The sequence below is a fragment of the Parasteatoda tepidariorum genome, chromosome 3 (assembly GCF_982258835.1).
Source record: "Parasteatoda tepidariorum strain Cologne lab strain chromosome 3, Ptep-v5.0, whole genome shotgun sequence".
In the NCBI taxonomy this organism is placed as follows: Eukaryota; Metazoa; Arthropoda; class Arachnida; order Araneae; family Theridiidae; genus Parasteatoda; species Parasteatoda tepidariorum.
Window position 1 is genome coordinate 43,679,630 of NC_141757.1, and position 18,637 is coordinate 43,698,266.

The following is an 18,637-nucleotide window of genomic DNA, read 5'->3' on the forward strand; positions in this document are numbered from 1 at the left end:
GCTTGTATCAAATTTTGATACAATTTCAATAATAAAGAGATAATCACAAAACTATAAGGAATAATGACAAAAAACCAATGCAATATTTTTTTGCACATACATTCATTCTGTTAATAAAAAAATGATTTTTTTATCATAATACTTATATGCAGATGAAATGCATTTACCCAATCTTAAAAAATCATATGGATCAAATAATTATAACACATTTTTCAACCACAAATATCCCCCAAATGGTCAATTTTGCTATTTCCTTTAAATATTGAGTTTTTGGCATTATAAAATAATTAATATATAATTGTATATACAATGTCTCCATATAGTTGGCGGAATTCGTGCCTAGCTAACAGAAAAGTACCTTAAAATTTTTCAGTACTTAGATGTATAAGATGCAATTAACATAGATAATAATTTTTAATAAAAATGAATCACTTGAAGTGCAAATTTGTGCTTTTAACTTTGATTCTAATTCATGCTCTTTACAACCCTGTTAAATTATTTATTTCAATAACTGAAAAAGAGAATTAATGAAAATTATTTGCTATATATTTTAATGTGGGTTATTCTATTGTATTTGGTTTCTCGTTAGAAGCAGCATTAATGAGAAGCTTAGTGAGAAAAGGGTGTTATGTAACATTTTGGAGACTTGGAACATCAGTGATAGAAATAGTATGGTATATAGGAATCTGTTAATACATATTCTTTTATCCTTTTAATAACCTACAATTTTTAGTAAGAAAGTCAGGGCTATAATTAAAGAAACAAATTATTAAAAAAATAGTTTCTTAGTTAGCTGCATAAAAAACACTACAATATATATGAAAATAATGCTTAAATTAGTACAAACTTTTTTTTTTCTTCAGATTTTTAGAGCAAAATAAACTACAAAATACGCAACTGTAGACGACTTTGATCTGAACCAAGCAAATAGCTGACTAAAAACATGAACTTAATCTCTCTGATTTTATCACACTTTAGAAGACCTAAAGTTGATTCTCTCTGATTTTATCACACTTTAGAAGACCTAAAGTTGATTTCAAGCCTAGATTTCAAGACGAAAAAGAAAACAAACAGTTGTTACGCAATATCATGATAAAGTGCTTCCCTTCCTTATGTTAGGTGGCTTATAACTTTAATAGCATATTGTAGTAAAACTTCTTTTTTCAGTAAGATAAATTTTTTATTAGATTTTATTTGATGTTCTATTTATGCTTCATGTTTTCAATTATAAAAACAATTGTTGGTTTATTTGTGTCCACACTTTATAAATTTTAATTTGTTAATATTGAATATTTGTACGAACTTTCCGAAATCACAACCAGTAAACAACAAAATCGAAACTATTTTAAAATCGCCTTTTTAAACTTAAAATGAATATACTTAGATTTGCATGTTACCAAGTTAACTATTTGCTTTATTTAATTATAACATATTTGACGAATAAAACTTTGGATATCCTGAAGTATAGTCGGAAGTAGTAACAATCCGGTGTGGTATACTTGATTTCCTGAAGTATATCACACCCCGTTCCGGCATGGAGGAAGATGTCAAATTAGTAATAAAGGCTATGCTGCATTATTTAGAGCTCAAGACAAGCTGTTGAAATTTTACATTCGAAGCTGGGTTCTTCAGGAGTTGTAGGGTGACATGGCCTGTTGCCTTAGTGAAGCGCAAAAGGAACAGAGAAGAATCAATCAAGAGATCGAAAGGCGAATTCGGAGAGACAAGCTAGAGACTCCACATGAACTTAAATTATTACTGTTAGGTATTAATGTTCTTATACACTGTTGCTTTCTGCGTGGAATATTGATTTGATTATACTTGTACCCATGTAATTGTAATTGTACCCATGTACCTGGTTGTATAATATAATATTTAAGTTTTTTTCTTTCTTTCATGAAATGATGATTTTCGTTGGATTCTGATGTTTCCGGTTGCATTAAATTAGAGAATTTTAATTTTCCGGTTTCCTTTCAACTGAAACTCGTTTATTATTTTTAGAATGTTAATTTGTTTGTTAATTTGTAAACATAGTGATAAAAATATTTTTGCATTCTGTAGGTAATGATAAAATTTTTCAGATAAATATAAGTTAATGCTTATTTAGAAATTTCTGTCTAAAATTTTAAGTCACTCTGTTTTAAAATTTGAAGAAACTTTGATTTTTTAAATAAAAAATTTTTGCATTAAAAGCCTTGAATGTCATATAGATAAATGAAAATTAATATGTTTGTGGGACTTCTCTTAAAATTCTGATTTTTTATACTTGTTCTTGTTCACTCCTTTGTAGACATCCTGCTTGCAGTATTTTTTATCTTTTTATTGCCTGTTACCTTTATTCTCTTTTTACTGAATTGCAGATTGTTAAAATACCTACAGTTCTAATTGTTTTCAAACTTGTGATTTTTAACTTGAAATTATTCATAGGTTTTTATTTTGGTTTGATACCAAGTTTCAAATTCGACAATCAATTCGGTTCTGAGTATTTACAAATTTAATCTCAAAGTGAAAGGGAACATTTTGTATTTAGAATTGATGTTTTTTTCAGCAGTCAATACTCTTTTACCCTATGTCAAGGTATTGGCCTTATGAGTCGTTTCTCTTCTAGCAGCCCAGTTTAAAGCAGCCTTTGAACGATAGTAGTCAATAAGGAAACTAGTATTGGCCATAGAGGCATAATTTGTCAAGAGTTTAAAACTCATCACTTTGCCTGAAGAGCTCAGAGGGCAGCCAGAAGCTTCCGAAACACCAATCCGGTGAAGGTGAGCTTGAAGAAAAATTGCTTTGAAAATCTGCCGGGGACGGTCCATGGATGAAGGATTACAGAGAGGCTAGACCAAATCTTTCCCGTGTAATCCACATTTTGCCCATTCCTTATATATTTGTCTGTAGCTCTCACAATGGTGGAGAAGATCTGGCTGCAGTGGAGAGTAAAAGTGGGTTGAGGAAGACTACAGCTGGTTTTTGGCCAAGGGATCGGCTGTCTTATTTTCAGGAATGTCGCAATGGCTGGAAAAGAATCACCCAGGCATTATTGATAAGATTGTCAATCTCCATTTTAGTCTCTTATACATAAGTTGAGTTGGTACTTTGGGATTATCCCGTCGACCATTTTCGCCAAAGCTGATATCGCCTAGGGTTGGCTTTTTGCCGGCAGAAACTGGTTTTTGCCATGCCAGTGGCAGAAACTGGTTGTAACCGGTAAAAACTGGCGGAAACTACAAAAACTTCTATATTAGTTCTGGTAATTGCTTAATGACATTTTGTTTAAGTAAACTGAAAAATGTAACTGTAACAAACTTTTTAATTCATTGTTTGTAAATATATATTATTTTGTTTATATTAAATATAAAGAGTGCAGTGCAGTATATCAAATATTTATATTAAATAAAGAATAAAGTAATGTAATAATAAATATAAATACTAAATTTTAGTTTATTATATTAAACTCTGAAATTCAGTAATTATTATCATTTAACTCTTAATGTAACTGAATAGAGCTACTTTCAAATAGTTTTTTTTTCTTTTCAAGACATAATTTGCATGGCAACAATTCAATTATTATAACAGTAACAGTTTTAATCTTTGCTGTATGTAAGAGGTAATATAATTGGTTAGATTCACTGATTCATAAATGTAAATAGCAATTTCACTGATCATTTTGTTTAACATTTAAATGTTTTTTCTATGAATTATCCATTGTATGTCAATCTCAGTACTTAACTTTTATGTCATTTTCTGAATTTCTGCCGTGTCAGTTCGGTTTCTACCAGAGGTTTTAACCACCGTGGCAGAAACTTGCCAACCTTGATATTGCCAAACCTAAAAGCCATGCCAAACCTATAAACTAGCGGCAAAGGATTTGGCGAGAGTTGGCAGGTCGACAGGATAATCCAAAAGAGGAATGAAGCACTTTGGGATTATCCCGTTGATTGCACGAGGATAATGACTACCTGTTTGTTTGCTCTTTAAAAGCTATCAAGGACTTTTGGCCACCGAAAGGATTTATATAATATTACATATATGGTTATTAGTAATTATTTATTTGTTTATCATTGTGATTTCATAAATTTATTGTGTTTACAATGCTTATTTTGCAAAAAGCTGGCTCTGAAGGATTTGGCGAGCGTTGGCAGGTTGACAGGATAATCCCAAAGTACCGTTGAGTCGATATTTCGAACTGAGTGAAGAGAAAAGATGGCAGCTTGTGAGTCAATGAGAAACACAACGTGATTGAGGGAAGTGGTACTACTGATAAGATGAAGAACAGATTGTCTAATTGGCTCGATTTCAGTTTCAAAATTAGAGGCATTTATGCCAACCGGGCAAGCTTCTAAGATTTTAAGTTTAGCTTCATGAAATGATTTTATAATTTTGGAATTTTTTGTAAAAGTAGTGAAATTATAAGGTGTTACAGAAAACTTTTATAAATTTTACCGTCTTAATAATTTTTTTTTTTTTTGTGTATACTCAACTTATTTTTGAACTGAATTTTTTTATGTATTCATTTTCAGTGTTATTAAATATAGTTTTTTAATTGTAATTTATTTAAACTTTTTCAGGTCCAGGGGAGTCTGGTAAAAGTACATTCATCAAACAAATGAGAATAATTCATGGATTAGGTTATTCAGAGCAAGACAAAAAAGATTTTATTATACCTGTATGTCAAGATGTTTTTAGAGCCATGCAAAGTTTAATAAAAGCAATGGTTATGCTTAAAATACCCTACAAAGATAGGAAAAATCTGGTACTTTTTATTAATTTAATTATTATGCTAATTTATAAAATTGTTTTTCTGTAGAGTTTTTAAATTTTAGCTATCTGAGCATGGCAAGGCAGTTGTTTCATACTAAAATTGTTAATTAAAATTATTTATTTATTTTTTTTTTTACTTGGGTTTGGAAAGTTATTCCAAGATGAAATTTTAACATATTACAGTTGGCATCTGAATTTTTAACATGATACAATGCACCGTTTCATCTCAGTTATAAATTTCTCTGAAAATGGTAGTCAAGAATTGTATTTATTTTAGCGAAAAGTGTCCAAAATTGTAATGATAGAGACCAATAAACACATAAAAAAATTATACAAGAGTTGGCATAATGGGACATGAGATCAATAACTTCAATTCATTTCAAGTCGCTGTAACATTAAAATTGCTTTAACTTATAGAGTTTCACATTGTTTTTCATATAATATGTGAATTGATTGGTTTTCACTTTGTGACTATTTGCCAAATTTTTTCATTGCCAACTGTTTTTGGTGCATTTATATTAACCTGTGTTTTGTATGTTTCATGTTTGTTTTAAAAGACTTTACTTTTATATCAAGAAATAGTGGAAAATTAAACTTGGAAAGTAGTTATTCTAATTTTTTTTACGCTTAAATTGTTAATGAGTTGAAAAATAATTGTATTAAATTATATGATAACTAATTACATTGATGTATATTTATTGCCTCAAGATAATTGTTAATTGCTGAAAAATGAAAATAAAACTTCTAAATAAATGTTGATCTAATTATTAGATTTATACAAGTCTTAATCATTTGAAAAGTAAACTAAGTAAGACTGATTAATTAATTGAAATTATATTTTAAGTTATAAGATCAGACACAAAAGTATGCTTCCTTTGAATACAAATTTTTTTAACATTTTTTATTTAATGTATTCATATCCCATCCCCCAGAACATAAGGGATAACTACAATCTGGAATGCATTTTTCATAGTTTTTTTTTTGTTTTAAAAAATTAATCCTTAATTAGTTAAATTTTATAAATATAATAAGAATGGGAATATTTTTTAAAATGAATTGTACCAATACTTTTGAAACTATATTTCTGCTTAAAAAATTGTATATAGTAAATCATAATGCATCATTTAAATTTATAAAAAATGGGAAATAGAAATGTATTATTATTAACTTCTAAAAAACAAATTAGAAAATTAAGTGTGAATTATTTTCTTTCTTAAGTGAGAAATTAAATTGTGCTACCTTACACCTTACCTTAGCTGCAAGTTCGCAAGTATTTCTGTAGTAGTATAATTTTTTAAATAAATATTTCATCAGAAAAAAAGAATCTGAATTTATCTTTAGCGAGTTTTTTATGCTGTATTATGATAATTTTCTTTTAATACTCACTGTGCGTACATTAATTTTCATAAATATATTTGTAATACACTAAAATTAAGCGTGGCTTTAAGAAACAAGTACTGTTTTTTTTTACACTGTATAATAATGTAATTTTAAAATTAGTTTAAAATTATGTTTATTATAATTTTTAAAAATCTGAAAACCAATAAAAAATTTAAATTATCTCATAATACTTTGTAAATTTCTAGATTGGTGATTTCTTTAAAAAAAATTGTTTTAACTTAATGACTTTTAAAATCAGTTGAATTTTCACCAGTTTAAATTGGGATTCATATCAAGCAGATTTATTTAAATCAACAAACTTTGCTGGAAAGTAAGGTCCTTTTAGTTTAGTCAGGAGAGAAAAATATAAAGTATTTTTAGTTAATTTATTTTGTTGTGAAAGGGAAGTGTCGGAGAAGATTGTAAGAGTATTCTATAGTGGAGTTTTAGTAATGTGAATCAGTTTAGACAAGAGCCAACAAATACTACTGAAAACTTAAATTACATAACTTTTCATAAAATGAGTAGTCTAAAAACTACTATTGTTTGAGGGTATCATAATCTTTAAAATGAAAGTAATATAAATTACAATTTTGGTTGATGAAGTGTTTAAATGTGTTAAAGCTTAATTTTTCAGGATTTTTTTTTATTCATTTTTTAATTTTATATTTTCTACAATATAAAAATCAAAATATTTCAGATTATGCAAAACTCAGATTATTCTGACTCTGCTGTGTTAATAATTATACAAGACTTAATTTTTTCTTAACACCTTTTGCATAACAATAAGATTTTTATGAATAATTTTTAAAATTACAATAATATGCAATAAAATTGAAATTTTTTTCCCAGGCCCATGCTGAACTTGTCAGATTAGTGGATTGTCAAACTGTTACTGCGCTTGATCACCAGTTTGTTGTGGCAATTAAATCATTGTGGGCAGATTCTGGTATTCAAAAATGCTATGATCGACGTAGAGAGTATCAGCTTACAGATTCAGCTAAATAGTACAAACACTTTTGTTTTGCTAAATTTATTATGTTGTTAAATTTCTTAAACTAGTGGACTGCTCCCCCTGCTCGCTAACGATCGCCAACCCCCGCAAATTGCTACGCAATCTTATATGGTTTGCTTCGCAAACCAAGCTTGCTTCGCTCGCTGCTAACTTCGGTACATTGCATATACACAAAATTCTAAGAATTCAAAACAATCATTCAAATCCATATAACAACTTTTTTTTTTAAAAAAAAATTACATCTTTTTAGTAAATACTAAGTCATTAAAATAAATTTGAATTCAAATAAATTACTTGTAATTCGTTAAACCTATTAGAAATGTGCTATAGTATAAAATCTTAAGATAAAATTTCTAAAACTGATATCTCTTTAAAAAGGTTAAAATTTTGGCTATAATTAAGTCTATTAAAAATTGAAATAAGTGAATTGCAATGGAAAAACCTGCATAAACAAATAAATTCTAGTAAAACAAATAAATTCGTGATATAAATTAAAAATCATCAAATAAATTCGTAACATATAAATTCGTTAAAAAAAAGCGCTTTCGACAAAATACTAAAATAGAGATCTATCGACAAAGACTACTCACTTCTGCCTAGCTTATACTCTCCCTGGTTATTTTAGTTTCCGTTTTTAAAAGCGCTATTTGTTGAGCCACCTCAGCTAGATTTGGCGTGTGACATTTTTAGCGGCAATCATTGGTCGATTTTCTAGCGTTGCCATTCGGGGAGTTGTAATGAGGCTTTTTTTTGTCGCCGTGTAAGAGAAATATATATATAAATGTTCTTAATTTAGATTTTTTTGAAAATCTCAGATTACTAAATTTCGATTAGCCCTATCAAATACAAAAATATTCGCTAAAAGCCATAGGATTCGCGCCAGTATGGCGAAAATTGTCGCCAAATGTTCTACAAAAGTTTCATCTTTTAAGCTTAGAATTGTCATAAACTGTTTGACTAGTTCTGTTTAAAATTTAATTGTTGTTATTTGAAATTGCATAGTTTAATTAAAAATTTGCATACCTGATCCGTTAAGAATTATTTCTATCATTCAATACTAAGCAATGAAAAATAACTAGTTATAAAAAATATTTTTGCGCACGATTATCTCTGAATAAATGAGTTATATAATTTTGTGCAACACAAGTATAAAAAATATAATCATTACATTCATTTGATATGAAATTTATTTTGTGTGATAAAATTTATCTTTAATATTAAGTTTATTTTATTTGATGAAATTTTCTAATGATTGTAAAATAATTTTGATGTTATTGCAAATGCTTTTAAGATATATATCTTGATGCATTTTTATATATGCAGTTAATAATTTGTATCATTATATTTTATTAAATATTTAGATATTTACTTTATCACTCCAGGTTTCATAGCTATCCTGATTTTCCTAATAAAATATATATTGTTTTTATTTATCCTGATTTTTAGTTTTTTATTCTGATAATCACGATTTTTGTGAGTGTTCAGAAAATCCTGAATACTAAATGCAGATTTTTAAAAAATAGGTCCGAAGAATCAAAAGATTTGAATTTTTTATCTGATTCTAATAAAAAATAATGCTAGTAGAAATCACAAAATTTGATTTTTCCAATTTAGGGACCATCTGCTATTTATATACATGGTTTAGACATTTAGTCTTACCCACATGATTAATTATTTCAACCTCTAAAGGAACTAAGTCATTCCATGAAAAGGAAACTCAATTAATAATTTTACATTATCTAATTTTTATGATGGTTTCAAGGATGATATACTTATTTATTTTGAGCAAACACAGTAAAAAATTTTGTTGGGATTAATTTTGTGATTTCCTTTCTTTAATTAATTAAATTATTAATTCCTTCTTTCATGGGATTTTAGGAATGATCTATTCCAATCAACAGTACAGAAGTATCATAAAATTTAATGATGAATTGAGGTATCACCCACTAAATTTACTTTTGTATTAACATGTTATGCAGTATATTCATTGTGTTTTTGTTTCAAACTTATTGCAACCCTATTTTAAAATTATTTGATTAAAGAAATCTTGAACTGGATTACAAATTTTAATTAATATATATTGATGTGAGGGATTACTAACTACTACTAATTATTTTTTTTAACTATGAAACCTGTATAAATCTTGATTAAGCTTTATTATTTGATCTTCCTATTTATTATATCTCTTCAACCAACTTTTACTTAAAAGTAGCTCTTTTATTTGTTAACATAAACTTTTAGTAGTGTTCTTTAACTGAAAGTATGCAACAGTTTGTGGGAAATTTAAACTGAAATAAGTGGTGTTCTGCAGAAATATTTAACCCCGAAAAATTTCTGATGTTCTGATTAAGTATTTATGCTATTCGAATAAATGGTCGCTAACATCCACAGAAGAAATAAAATTTTCCTTTAATATGTCTGTCATCACTAAAATGACAGCATATTTATTTTGACATATTTCAAATGGCTTTTAAATATTTGTAAGTCAAAATATAATTAATTTATTACTTATTGTATTTTTAGTTACCTGAATGATGTTGACAGATTGGCACGACCAAATTATGTTCCTACTTTACAAGATATTCTGAGGGTGAGAGTACCGACTACAGGTGTTGTAGAATATACATTTAATTTAGATTCTGTTATATTTAGGTAAAAATTGATTCGACATTTTTTTCTTTCCTATTTCTAAAAAATTAATGATCTTTGGTCGAAGAGCTCAGTGATAAAATTAATATATAGGCTGTAAACTTTCTTGTTATTTGTATTTTTCTTTAGAATGGTTGATGTTGGTGGACAAAGATCGGAAAGAAGAAAATGGATTCATTGTTTTGAAGATGTGACATCCTTGATTTTTCTAGTTGCTATAAGCGAATATGACCAAGTATTGTTTGAATCAGATTATAATGAAGTAATTATTTTCTCATCTTTGCTAATGAAAATATATTGTTCAGTATACTTCATAATTTTCAGCTCTCAATTATAAGGTTGACTTAGATTAGTGGTAGACAGTCTACAGTTGATGTGATTTTTTTTTTTTTTTTTTGTGATTACATGTGATTTTTTTTTGTGATTTGCGAGCGACTTGCATCTGGATTAGGCTGGCGAGATGTAAGAGCAGATTTCTCTGAATATTGACTCAGATAAATGATAGCTCTTGATTCATGTTAAAATATAAAAGTGAAAATTCTTTTTCAAAGAATTTGAAAGTACATTTATTACATCTTTATATCCAGGTTTCAAAGTCTTAAAGTGTACAATGTGAAAATAAAAAAACATTACTTCCTAAATAACTTTTGACCTATCCTGGCATCCAAACGTTAACCTAATTCATAAATATAGAAATATGTAAAATTATACAAACTTTTGATTACTAGTATAAATGATACATTGTTTAAATTTGTATTTTTTTTTTAAATTTATGAAAAGTTAACTAAAAAACTAAAAAAAAATTTTTTTTTTTAAGCCCACATATTTTTAGAAGTCAAAGGTCAATGAGAAAACATATTTGGATGAATGAGGTTATCCCTTTTATCTGAAAAGAATTGGGAATTAAAAAATTTTTATGGCCTAAAAAATAAGTTGAGCCTGACAAATATAGATTATAATTTATGCATTTGAGTGAGAATAGGTTGTTTATTTAAAAATATTATAAGCATATAGATTTCAAAAGAGCTCCTAATTTTGCATTAAAAGGTATCAGTTAAAAAATTAAATACTAATAAAATTTGTACTAAGACAAACTTATTTTTGTTACATCTGTAAAACAATTTTACTGTTTAAAGATGATCAATTCCCTTAAATGATAAAATATTATAGTTTTGTACCATGTATGTATAATTCTTCTTAATAATTTAAAACTTTATTGGATAAGTTGGCATAGTAAAAATTCCAGAATTAAAAGTGGTAAAGGTAAATATTTAAGAAAAAATTTAAAGTTACTTAAGTTTAAAGCTTGCAGACTTCACCTATTTTCATTAGAGAAAAACTTACATAATCGTTTGGAAAGCATATTTTAGAAGTCATGGGACTAAAAAGAAAAATATCTAACTATTAAAATTGTAATGAAGCATTATTTTCATAACATTCATCATTACAGTCATTGTTGATAATCTTATTTTACACGATTGTAATAAATTGTATGCTTGAAAATTATGTGTTTTCTTTACCCCCTTTTTTTAAATAATTGCAATTTTTGCTTTTCTAATTAATTTAATTTTAAAAATTTGCTTGAAGTCTTAAACTATTTTGAAAGACTTGTCTAGCAGTCACGAGATGAGCTTCCACCTCTAGGACTTGTTGGAGCCGGTCGCTATAGAACCAGACAAGTTGATTTATTTTTTTGGTAAGATAGGGTTTTGGTTTAGCGTTTAATTTTGGCTACTGCTTGCCTCCCTAATATTACTGTTTTTACTTAGCAAGCATTTCAATCTCAGTGAGTTCATCATTGTCCTTGTCTAAACCTTCTAGTGATTGCTATTACTAAGCATTTTTTTTTATTCGTTTGATTAATATAATTTCAAGTAGAAGTTAATCATTATATTGATATTTCACATAAGAGAAGCAAAATCTGAATAGAAATGTTATACTTTTGAAATTATTAATATACTTATAGCTGTTCTTTATTTTTTAATCTTTAAATCATCAAAAATTTTATAAATAATTTGTTATGTCAAACATATTTTAGCAGTTATCTATTTTTTTGAATGTTTTTTTTAAAAAAAATTATTAAAAATCTTATAAATACTAATGTTATATCTGTTTTGATTTTTTTCTTTATTTTTTAGAATCGGATGGAAGAAAGTAAAGCATTGTTTAAAACAGTAATTGCATATCAGTGGTTTCGAAACTCATCAGTTATTTTATTTCTAAACAAAAAAGATCTGCTAGAAGAAAAAATTTTATATTCTCACTTAGTAGATTATTTTCCAGAATATAATGGTGAGCAAAATGTGACTTTTAATGATTCATTTTAATGTAAGATTAATCTGGACTAATATAAAGGTGGATCAAATAAAAATAAGACTTATTAAAAACTAAATATTTAAATGTTATTTAAAAATTTTTTTTCCACATAATTTTCAAAATGTAGTAACACAGTATTAGAAAGCACTTTTTTTGCACATACAATCATGTGAGCTGATGACAAGATTATATCTTTTCATTATTTTTTTCCGATTTTGGTTAATTTTAAATTTTTCTTATTTCTTTCACTGTTTTCTTTGCATCTTATCTTATCTAAATAGTAATTTGACTCTATGCTATATGTTTAGAATTTTTTTCAAACCTGGATTTTATTTTTGATACATTTTCTGATATGTTAAAGTACAAATATGAATAAATTTTTATTGTGGGAAGATATTTTTATATGATGAAGGGTTCTGGATATAGCAAATTTTTAAACTAGACTGATTAATGCTTCTTACAAGGGAAACTAGGGAAGTGTGACTCGCCAATTTCGAAATAAACTAGTGGGATGTATGGATTATGAGGAATAATTTTAGGGGGCAACATTTGTTTCGGCCCATAAGAGGTCCTGTGAGAGATAAAAAACAATTCAATACATATAGAAAAACCGGTATTTTATTACTTCAATGCAGACTATCAGTTATTGTAATTGTCTCATACTTCAATTAATTTTGTGGTACTTTCGCGTACTGTATAAAGCATATTTATTGTCAAAATTATTTCGAAAATTTTATATATCTGTAGTTTTTCAGAAAAACAGAAGGTTAATTTGTTAGGCTAATTTTAAAAAAAAATTTGACATTAAATTTTTTACATTTTTTTCTTCAAAAATTTATGTAAAATTTATGTATGAGTATGTAATTGCAATCAATTAATTAATAATTAATTAATTTGCTAATTAATTTATTAATTTTCTAATTACTTAACCAATTAATTACAATTTAATTGAAATATGAGACAATTTCAATAACTAATAGTCTACATTGAAGTAATAAAATACCGATTTTTCTACATATTGAATTATTTTTTATCTCTCACAGGACCTTTTATGGGCCGAAACGAATGTTGCCCCTTAAAATTATTCCTCATTAGGCATACATCCCACTAGTTTATTTCAAAATTGCCGAGTCACACTTCCCTAGTTTCCCTTGTTAGTGAAAATATAGTGTATGTCTTATCATTTTTCTTACGGAAAATTATTTTATTTTTATTTTATAATAATATTCTGTTGAAACCAATTTTTTTATATTCTCATAACAAATGTAACTGAAAATTAAAAATATTTCAAATATTTCGACAATGTAATAAACTATGCATTTATCTATTTAAAATATATATGTATGAAATATAAATTTGAAGAATAAATGTTGAACATGAATTAGATTTATACTTTTGAAGAATTATATTTAATAATGTATTTATATGATATATTTATTTTTATTCTTACTTTATTTATTTATTACTATTATTTTATTTTATTTTCAGGCCCAAAGAAGGATGCTACTCGTGCTAGAGAATTTATATTAAAAATGTTTGTTGATTTAAATCCAGATAGTGAAAAGTCAATTTATTCACACTTTACTTGTGCTACAGGTAATTTAATACTTTAGCTTTAGAAAATAGTATTCTCAAAGGGAACAAAACTACATTTCCTGTAGTTTCCTTACTGAACATTTATTTTTTAAAAATAAAACCAGTGTGTTTAAAAATTAAAGCAAATGTAAATTTTTATTTCTTTGGCTGTACTAAGCCCATATTAAAAAAAATGAAACTTAATATTTAATATATGGATTTCTAAAAACAAGTTACAAATTTGCTATGAACTGTAATTCATTTTCAACTGTAATTCTTTTGCCCAGATGTTGAAATCTACATGTTTACTCTTTATTTTTAGACTTACCTTTCCATATTTTTCCATACTTTACTTTTAGAATTTCTAATAGGACTTTTGTAGAAAACATATTCTGTGTGTGATGCAAACAAATTGCTAATTTCTTGTTTTTTAAATTTTTAACAATATTTAGTGACTACAATTTTTTTCACTTTTCAGATGAAAAGAATATTAGGTGTGTTTTCGCAGCCACAAAAGATTTTGTCTTTAAAAGGAATTTATGTGAGATTGGTATAATGTAAACAATGACAGATTTCTTCTCATCAGTGACAAATGTTATAATTATAAATTGTTCATTCTTAAAAGTTTGGTTTAATTGCTTTAAAGGTCTGGATCACAACCAGAACTTGGATCTTAAGGGGGTTTAAATTTTGTATCTATTCATTAGGCATTTAAAACATAGTTAATTATTAATATTAACTATTATATGAATTATGGTTTTCCCAAAGCTCATAATTAGCATCATTTGCAACAATAATCATTCATAAAATACATTTACATAAACTTTTTTGTTCATTACAGTTTAAACTTTGTTATACTCGTTTCTATGCATACTCTTTCTGGCAGTTTTTACTAATTACTATACTTTATTTTATATATATTTTTAACCAATGCCTTGCATTCTGGTTATCATTAAAGTTTTTAATTTTAAAATTATCATAAATTTTTTTTTTTTTAAACTTATGATATAATTACTGGATTTTGGCAAAAATTATTAGGTGTAGGTTTTTCTGAAATTTTATAAAAAAAAAGTTAATGCACATTCTTTTTTTATTAGAAATGATTTTATTTCTGCTATTTATTTAGATAGGCCATTGAGATCCCAAAACCTGATTTAAATATTTCACGAGACAAGATTGTATTATAATTCTAAAGCTAAGCCAAAAACAAAACTATTTTATTCTTTTCATTTTCTGCATTTTGAGTGCTCTGAGAGGTGCATTAATACATTACCAAATTATCACATTTTGCATTCAAAGATACTACATAGTAATATTTATTTTTGGTCAAGTTTATATTTTTAGACAACTTTTTGCAATAGTCTTTTTAGTTCTAACAACCCTGTCTTTGTTATTGTTCAAAATAAGTCTCTAGTCTAGGGCTTTCTCATTTTTATATCAAACTTATGTTTTTATTTGAAAATGTTTTGTCAGATTATTGAGGTGACATTAGCAACAAAGATTCAAAAATTATAATGCCCAGCAATGCATGTACTTTAAAATTCTGATCAAGCCTGGAATGAAAATATTTAATAAAAAATACAATAAATTCTGATCAAGAGATACTTCTAATTTCGACTACAAATGAAAATATATAAAATGAAGTTAGCTAGTCTTTTTTTTATTCACTTATTTGTGTTTGTTTCTGTTTAAAAAAGTTTTAACCCTATTGCTGCGTAAACAAAAATAAATATAAAAAAGGAAATTTAATACTATATCCCTGATTTAACATCTGCTTCAAATTTTTCAAAAATTGGATAACGTCAGAGCATGTGATTTTTTTTAAAATGTGAAGTTTGTTCAAAAGTATTTAATTCTTAATATTCATATTCCTTTTCTTGTGTTTTGTTTTTCTGTTAAATAAAGAGGGTTATGCAGTAATAAGTTTCTTTAATTGAATAGTTGCATTAATTTAGATACAGTTATATGTGTTCATTAATATGCATACGAAAGAGTGTTGGGCATTTATATGTTTGGGTACGTTTTTCAAGCCCTGATTAGCAAATCACAGATTTACTATCATTAGTATAGTAAGTCATATAGCTCTGGAAATGTTCTGTCACCCCAAACTTCCTCTTATTGACTGATGGATTTCAAAAGTATTATCAAAGTAGAAAACTAATTCATTGTAAATAAATGATATTCTATTGTTGATAATGTCAGTTCAAATGTGTTATACTAGTGTTAATACCTTCATTTTTATGTTACTTATATAAAAAAAATTTAGTATTTTCTGATTGATGCTATACTTCTGCATGCTTCATTTTAATAAATTACTATATAATGATTGCAGTTATGTTCAGTTTACTTGTAATAAGTTGTTCTAAATTACAAGCATTTTTTAACCACTTTGCAATTAATTATTTAATCAATGGTAAGATTAATTATGTATTTTTTAAGTAATGAGTAGATTTTTTTTCTTCATAAAAATCAGATATGATTGGAAAGCTCGCCACTAGTCTTTGAAATTTTAATTGTATTTTTAAACATGTCCTTGAATTCTTTCTTTTGATTTTGTGTATATATTTTTTTATCTATGATAAGACCATGATTATTCCTTGCTTTGAAAAATAACATGAACATATCACATGTAAACAAAATCATTATTAAAAGTAACAGTAACTCTCCAAAAATTCTTTAACGTGACTTAAGCTTATCATTTTTAATGAATTTTTTTCTTATTAAATCATCAAGTATTTAATGATACATTGATGTGAATAATTCATGTTATTTATAAAAAAAAAAAAAAAAAAAAAAAAAAGAGAGAGAGAGAGAGAGTGGAATCTGAGTTTCTTATTAAAGTTTTTTTCTTCATACTAATGTAACTTTGCTAATTGCTTATTATTACACCAAAATAGTTAATAAAAATTATTAAAGTGTGAAATCAATAAAAAAAAAATGCTAGCAATCTCATAACAAAATGCTTTGAAAATTTTTATATGAATGATTTAAAAAAAAATTTTTTTTGTGTCTATAATTTTTTAATGAATATTTTTTTAAAAAATAATGTTTATTTTAAGCTGATTTTAAAATCAAGTCACTAAAATATTGTTCACAAATTTGCATCCTAAGCAAAAATAATTTTGAGTGCACAAAATTTTTTTTTCATTTTACTTTTAAATTGAACTTGTTATTAAGAAGTATTGCTATGTTATACTGCATCCATAAGGAATTTTTCTATTAGTAGGACTTTCAATATTTTTACTCTTTTGAAATGATGATGAAGATTATGCAAATCTTTGTTGAAATTTAAAGGCAGCTGATTTTGTTTCCTATTAGTAAAATCTAATGTTACATGAGTAATTATCCCTAGTTTAGTGGAAGCTCCCCTCAGAATTTCAATTTGACAGTGAAGGGTTTTAAGATTCTTAATTTTTGCTTGGTAAACATTCTCCATATTTTCAGAAGAATGCTTTGCAAATTTTTGTGTTACAGATTACTTTAGAAATTGGAGCCGATCAAAAAGATTTTGAAGTTTCTATTATCATTTCCGCACCAGTTGGAACATTTTAAAAGAGATCATTGATGCAACAGTGCAAAGCACTCACAAGGGAGTATTCAGCAATGTTTAGAAGAAATGTCAAAAAATAGACTGCTTAGAGAAAATGTTATCAAATTTCCTGCCTTTGCTGGTTCAGAGAAGAGTTTGGTAAAAGTCTTGGTTGCTGCAAAACAAAGGACTTGATCTAGGAGAAATTTCCCTTAAATATTCTAGTGTTCTCTTATAAATAAAGTGTTATGTTTTTAAGATTTAAAGTAAAAAAAAATAAAATGAAATGCATTAATAATACAAATGGAATTGAAGGTAGAATTTAAAAGGAGAGCCAGATGCATTTAGGGATCAATAATTTAAATCTAATTAAGTGTTCTTATTTAAAATGACCCGTATTTTAATTAAGAGATATTCTAAGTACTTAGAGAATAGTATATAGTAAAAGAAAAACACATTTAAATTATCAAGCTTTCAGACAATTGATTAATTGTATCAAATTGCTGGCCTAAGATTAAAGAGAAAATTAAATGTTTTTATATGAAAGGGCAACTAGGAAAGAAATATAGGAAATAATATATTTAACCACACAAAAAAATCAAATGATAAAATATTAAAGCTTGAGAATTTAAATATTTTAAAACAGAATTGTTTCAAGAATAAACATTTGTAGTGGGTGTATGCAAGAAATAATTCACTTTCAGACATAAAAAAAAAATCTATTTATTTATTTATTACTATGCAGTTGCACTAAACCTTGTATTATTATGCTGGTGAATTCAAAAATGAAAGAGAAAGTAAAAATTGGGTATATTACAAGAATAAAATATTCCGTGTAAAAGTAAATTAATCTATGTGAATAGTTCTATATTAACATAAAATGTGTAAATGACTTAAAAAGTGAGACAACTGGATAATGTTATTTTGATTTTTTTCCACTCCAAGTAAATATAGTTTAGTTAATAATGTTATTTATTTTGTATAAGTCTAACAGAAGTTAAATTTGACTTGAAAGTAAAAAATGGTTGATGCTTAATGAATTATGCAATTAGATGTTATGTGATAAAAAAAAAGATACATTTAAGTATCCTTGCTTCAAACAACCCATATTTTTTATCCTCTACTTGATATTCTTTTCTACTGTAGAAACTGCATTTTTATTTCACAAAATTATATCAGTTCTTTGAAGAAAAAAAAAAGGTTTCAAAAAAACATTATGCAGAAATACTTGCGCTCTAAACTGATAAATGTCTAACACTACAAAAGAAATTTCTAAGGGAACTGCTAGGAAAAAAAAAAAATTATTCTGACTTCACTTATACTAAAAACTTAAAAATAATTTTCAAAGCAACTAACAAATTCTACATCATATAATATATGAAAAATCATATAATATATGATTTACTAGTAATCATCAA

At 26.3% G+C, this 18,637-nt stretch overlaps 2 protein-coding genes across 5 annotated transcripts in view; one reads left to right on the plus strand and one right to left on the minus strand.

The window, feature by feature from the left end:
- Positions 1 to 1,114, minus strand: part of LOC107447570 (exonuclease mut-7 homolog) — a 34,160-nt gene extending 33,046 nt beyond the window's left edge. The window contains exon 1 of the mRNA XM_087159249.1: positions 848 to 1,114. The gene's annotated coding sequence lies outside the window, so the exon portion shown is untranslated. The remainder of the gene's footprint in view (positions 1 to 847) is intronic.
- On the plus strand, positions 1,072 to 16,021 carry LOC107447571 (guanine nucleotide-binding protein G(q) subunit alpha). Of its 4 annotated transcripts, none has more exons than XM_043041728.3 (8): positions 1,072 to 1,166; positions 4,563 to 4,747; positions 6,988 to 7,142; positions 9,674 to 9,802; positions 9,929 to 10,061; positions 11,938 to 12,091; positions 13,604 to 13,711; positions 14,169 to 16,021. In XM_043041728.3, exons 2-8 carry the CDS (start codon positions 4,601 to 4,603, stop codon positions 14,249 to 14,251), a joined length of 909 nt encoding a protein of 302 aa, XP_042897662.2. In that variant the 5' UTR covers positions 1,072 to 1,166; positions 4,563 to 4,600; the 3' UTR covers positions 14,252 to 16,021. The 4 variants fall into 4 exon arrangements, with proteins under 4 accessions (XP_042897662.2, XP_015917991.2, XP_015917990.2 ...); XM_016062505.4 differs by lacking the exon at positions 1,072 to 1,166 and adding an exon at positions 1,298 to 1,760; XM_016062504.5 differs by lacking the exon at positions 1,072 to 1,166 and adding an exon at positions 1,309 to 1,765.
- Positions 16,022 to 18,637: the final 2,616 nt, after the last annotated feature.

Bases quoted from the DNA above. Each gene is read 5' to 3' on its own strand.
- LOC107447571 (XM_016062504.5), top strand. From the start codon at position 1,648: ATGGCCTGTTGCCTTAGTGAAGCGCAAAAGGAACAGAGAAGAATCAAT. The intron at 4,748-6,987 runs GTACTTTTTATT...TTTTTTTCCCAG, and splicing joins ACAAAGATAGGAAAAATCTG to GCCCATGCTGAACTTGTCAG. The intron at 7,143-9,673 runs GTACAAACACTT...TTGTATTTTTAG, and splicing joins CTTACAGATTCAGCTAAATA to TTACCTGAATGATGTTGACA.